At 46.0% G+C, this 3,465-nt stretch overlaps 1 protein-coding gene across 4 annotated transcripts in view; it reads left to right on the forward strand.

Annotated features, from left to right (window-relative positions):
• Positions 1-2,580, forward strand: part of LOC118235703 (cell adhesion molecule 2-like) — a 338,507-nt gene extending 335,927 nt beyond the window's left edge. For 3 of the 4 annotated variants that reach the window (XM_035433338.1, XM_035433340.1, XM_035433339.1), the window contains 2 exons: positions 1,587-1,709; positions 2,344-2,580. In XM_035433338.1, the coding sequence (XP_035289229.1) occupies positions 1,587-1,709; positions 2,344-2,462 (242 nt within the window). In that variant the 3' untranslated portion in view covers positions 2,463-2,580. The remainder of the gene's footprint in view (positions 1-1,586; positions 1,710-2,343) is intronic. The other variant, XM_035433342.1, reaches the window with a different exon arrangement.
• The last annotated feature ends 885 nt before the right edge of the window (positions 2,581-3,465 follow it).

Here is a 3,465-nt window from a genome sequence, read left to right on the forward strand (position 1 = left end):
GGGGGGGGGGTTATTTTAAGTCGAGTTCTTTCGGGGACTGGATTGCTTCCAAATTGGATTACAATTATTATATGCCTGCGCTAACTGTTCTTCTGCAGTAAAAGCCATGCATAGTAAGCACATTCAATTATATGAAGCAAAATGATCTAGTGCTTAAAGACATTGAAAATCTTTTTTTTTTTTTAGGTAGTGTAATTAATCTCTCTGTGGCATCCATCTGCATTGTGATCCGACGACTGGAAGAACTAGACAACACAAATACACGCAAACACACACACAGTCAGGGGCGTCGTAGTTGGGGGGAAAAGTGGGAATGACTACCCAGGGCCCGAATGGGGGGAGGGCCCTTGAAAAGCCTGGAATGATGCGTGAGAGACATGGATCAAGGGAGGAAGGGGGCCCACGGAGACTGCTTATGTATAGGGCCCAGAATTTTGTGCTACACCCTTGCACACAGTACACATACACACACACACGCTACACTCACACACTCTACACACACACACATTACACACACTCTCTCACACACACACACACACACACACACACACACGCCAGAGCTCAGTGATTCTCCCTAGAAGCCCTCAGGCATTAATGGCCTGGGTGTTGTACAGCCTCTCACGTTCGCCTGCGTTTTTCTGAAAAGCGTGATTAAATGGCACTTCACTCACGCGCAGACGAGAGGGAGATGAGAGGTGACGGTCCCGGCGAGGCCTGGGAAGAACTGAGACCCCGTCAGGTGGGTAGAGAATCGGGCGCGATGAACACGTTTAGCAGTCCGCAGGGCCTTGAATATAGCCATATACCGCACCCCCCCAACCCCACCCCACCCCACCCCCCCTTCCCATCCCATGTGGGCGAGGTTCCAGGGTGTTTGAGAGGCTTCCAGTGTTTCCGCTGAGCCCGGTCTTCCCATAAGGCATTGGGGCCCGTCCCACACTGCTCGGTTAGCTGTGATTCCTCCACACCGCGTTCCCCATGAATGCCTGCCACCCGTACTGTACGTCTGTTTTTATTTATTTTTTCCCAACAAAAAAAAAGTGACGTTTTGAATTTATCTCTGCTATTTAATGATTTCATTATTTTGCTTCTTAGCTGTCTCCTTCAGCTCATCTCCAAACTCAGGAACTTTAGGTGGGGGGGGGGGGGGGCTGCCACAGTAAATAATTCAACATCTTCTTTTTCCTTTTCTTTCTTCCTCTATGTTTCTGACTGTTCTGTGCCTATTTTTTTTCCTACTTAGAAAATCATAACAGCTTCTTTTAGTTTGTTTTTTTTTCCCCCTGGGAGGCAACATGTGATGAAATGACTGGATGCGAAGCTGTCTATCAGCAGGAAATGCCATCTCTCTCTCTCTCTCTCTCTCTCTCTCTCTGTCTCTATCACTACATCTCTCTCTATTGCTGTACCTCTATCTCTCTCTCTCTGGCTGTCTCTGTCGCTCTACCTCTCTCTTTCTTTTGCTCTCTCTATCTCTCTCACTCTTTCTGTCTCTCTCTCTGTCCGTCTCTATTGCTCTACCCCTCTCTCTCTCTCACCCTCTCTCCCTTTCTCTCACGCACAGTCCGTCTCTCTCTCTCTCCCAGATCCCAATGCCCTGGAGCAGAGCGGTCCAGACCACGCGCTGATCGGGGGTGTCGTTGCCGTCGTCGTCTTCATCACCTTGTGTTTGATAATTGTTTTGGGGCGATACCTGGCACGGCACAAAGGTATGAACCCCCACCCTGTGGTGCTGCACCTGCCGCCAAAAAAAGCCCATTATTATTAAAACTCTCGGGAGAACCTTAACTTTCCGTCACCTAAAACAAAGTAGGGCTTTCTTTTGTCTCAAAACAAAGGAAGACCTACTGGAGCTTTTGTAAGGCCTTACAGTTTATAATTTTATGCCCCTTTAAATAAGCCCTTTTTAAAAAAGGTTTCCGTAGTTCTCCTTTTATGTTTTCACTTTAGCTGGTTTTATTCTATTTATGTTATTTTATTTGTATTTGTTTACTGTTATCATATTGTTTTATTATTCTTTTTTCGTGATCAATATTTTTTATTTATTTCAGACAAGGTCAGCACACACTGAGATACATACTATATACTCTGGGCACAATAACATATAAAGTATATGGTAAACAGTTAAAATAAGCTATTTTTAATTGTTTTATAATTCTTTGGCCCAATAATGTTGCTATGGTTTCGTGTTTTACAATAAACAAAGACTTTCAGCTCCTGAAATAGTTTACGGTAGAGCTGGGGTTTGGGGTCTGTCCGCGTAGTCGCCGCTAGTGTTCTCCCCTTTAGCGTGGTCGGGCAAATGACCCATTTTTTTGGGGGTTTTCCCTCGGGCCCGGACAGGTACGTACCTGACGAACGAGGCCAAAGGCGCGGACGACGCCCCTGACGCGGACACGGCCATCATCAACGCCGAGGGAAACCACGCGCACGCGGAGGAGAAGAAGGAGTACTTCATTTAGACTCTGGGCCCCTCCCCCCCCCTCGGGCGCCTCCCTCTCGATGACAGCGGCGGTCTCCGCGGAAACGCGGACCTGCTCCACCCCCCCCCCCCCCAAGTCGGCTTTTTTTTCCCCCCTCCCCTCCTCTTTTAAAGCCCGTTCTGCTTTTTTTTTTAAATTTAATTTATCTCTTGATTTGAGTTAGATTAGACTTTTTTTTTTCTTTATTTTCCGAGGCCACAACTTCCCTTACGTTTCATTGGATGGTTTTTACAAGCAACTAGCTGCAGGAAAAGATGTCGCCTTTTTCTATTTTGTATCTGCGAAACGCGAAACCCCCCCCACAACCATTTAGACCATTCTTATCTCTCACAACCCCCCCCCCCCCCCCCAAAGCCCCCATGCCCCCCTTTCTCCATTATATGTTTACACAGTGCCTAAATATACAGATATACGTTGGATTTCAGTCAATGCCTTCATTTATTTAACTGACAATGTAACTGGTTGCTTGCTTTTTTTCTTGAAAAATCATTGTTATGATGATATTGATTATTATTATTATTATTATTATTATTGTTATTATTATTAGGGAATATACTGATCTCTCTCTGTTATATCTATCTCTTGTCACACTGTATATCTTCTGCAGCTATCTTTCATACAGAAGTACGACATTCGCAGAAAAGCTGGCCAATCGTACGTCAGCGTGCGGAAATATTCCGCCATGCCAATACAAGTTGCTCTAAAACACAAAAAAAAACGAAAGAATTTCTGGAAAAGAAAAGCACCCTTCGCAGGACTTGTAGAATTTTGCGATTATGGGTAACGTCAAATGGATTCAGTGAAAGATGTGAAATGGTGGGGTTGGGGGTGGCGGGGGGGTGTACAATTAAACAGGTCGTGAATGTTGTTCGTGTTCAGAGCGGTAAAGTTGTGTGTGGTCAGTCAGGCGGCGCAGCTCGGCGAGAGCTCGCGTCAACACCCGCGGGGTTTCAGCATCAGTCTGTGGGAAAAACAACCGAGG

Source organism: Anguilla anguilla, chromosome 9 (assembly GCF_013347855.1).
Source record: "Anguilla anguilla isolate fAngAng1 chromosome 9, fAngAng1.pri, whole genome shotgun sequence".
NCBI classification, from domain to species: domain Eukaryota; kingdom Metazoa; phylum Chordata; class Actinopteri; order Anguilliformes; family Anguillidae; genus Anguilla; species Anguilla anguilla.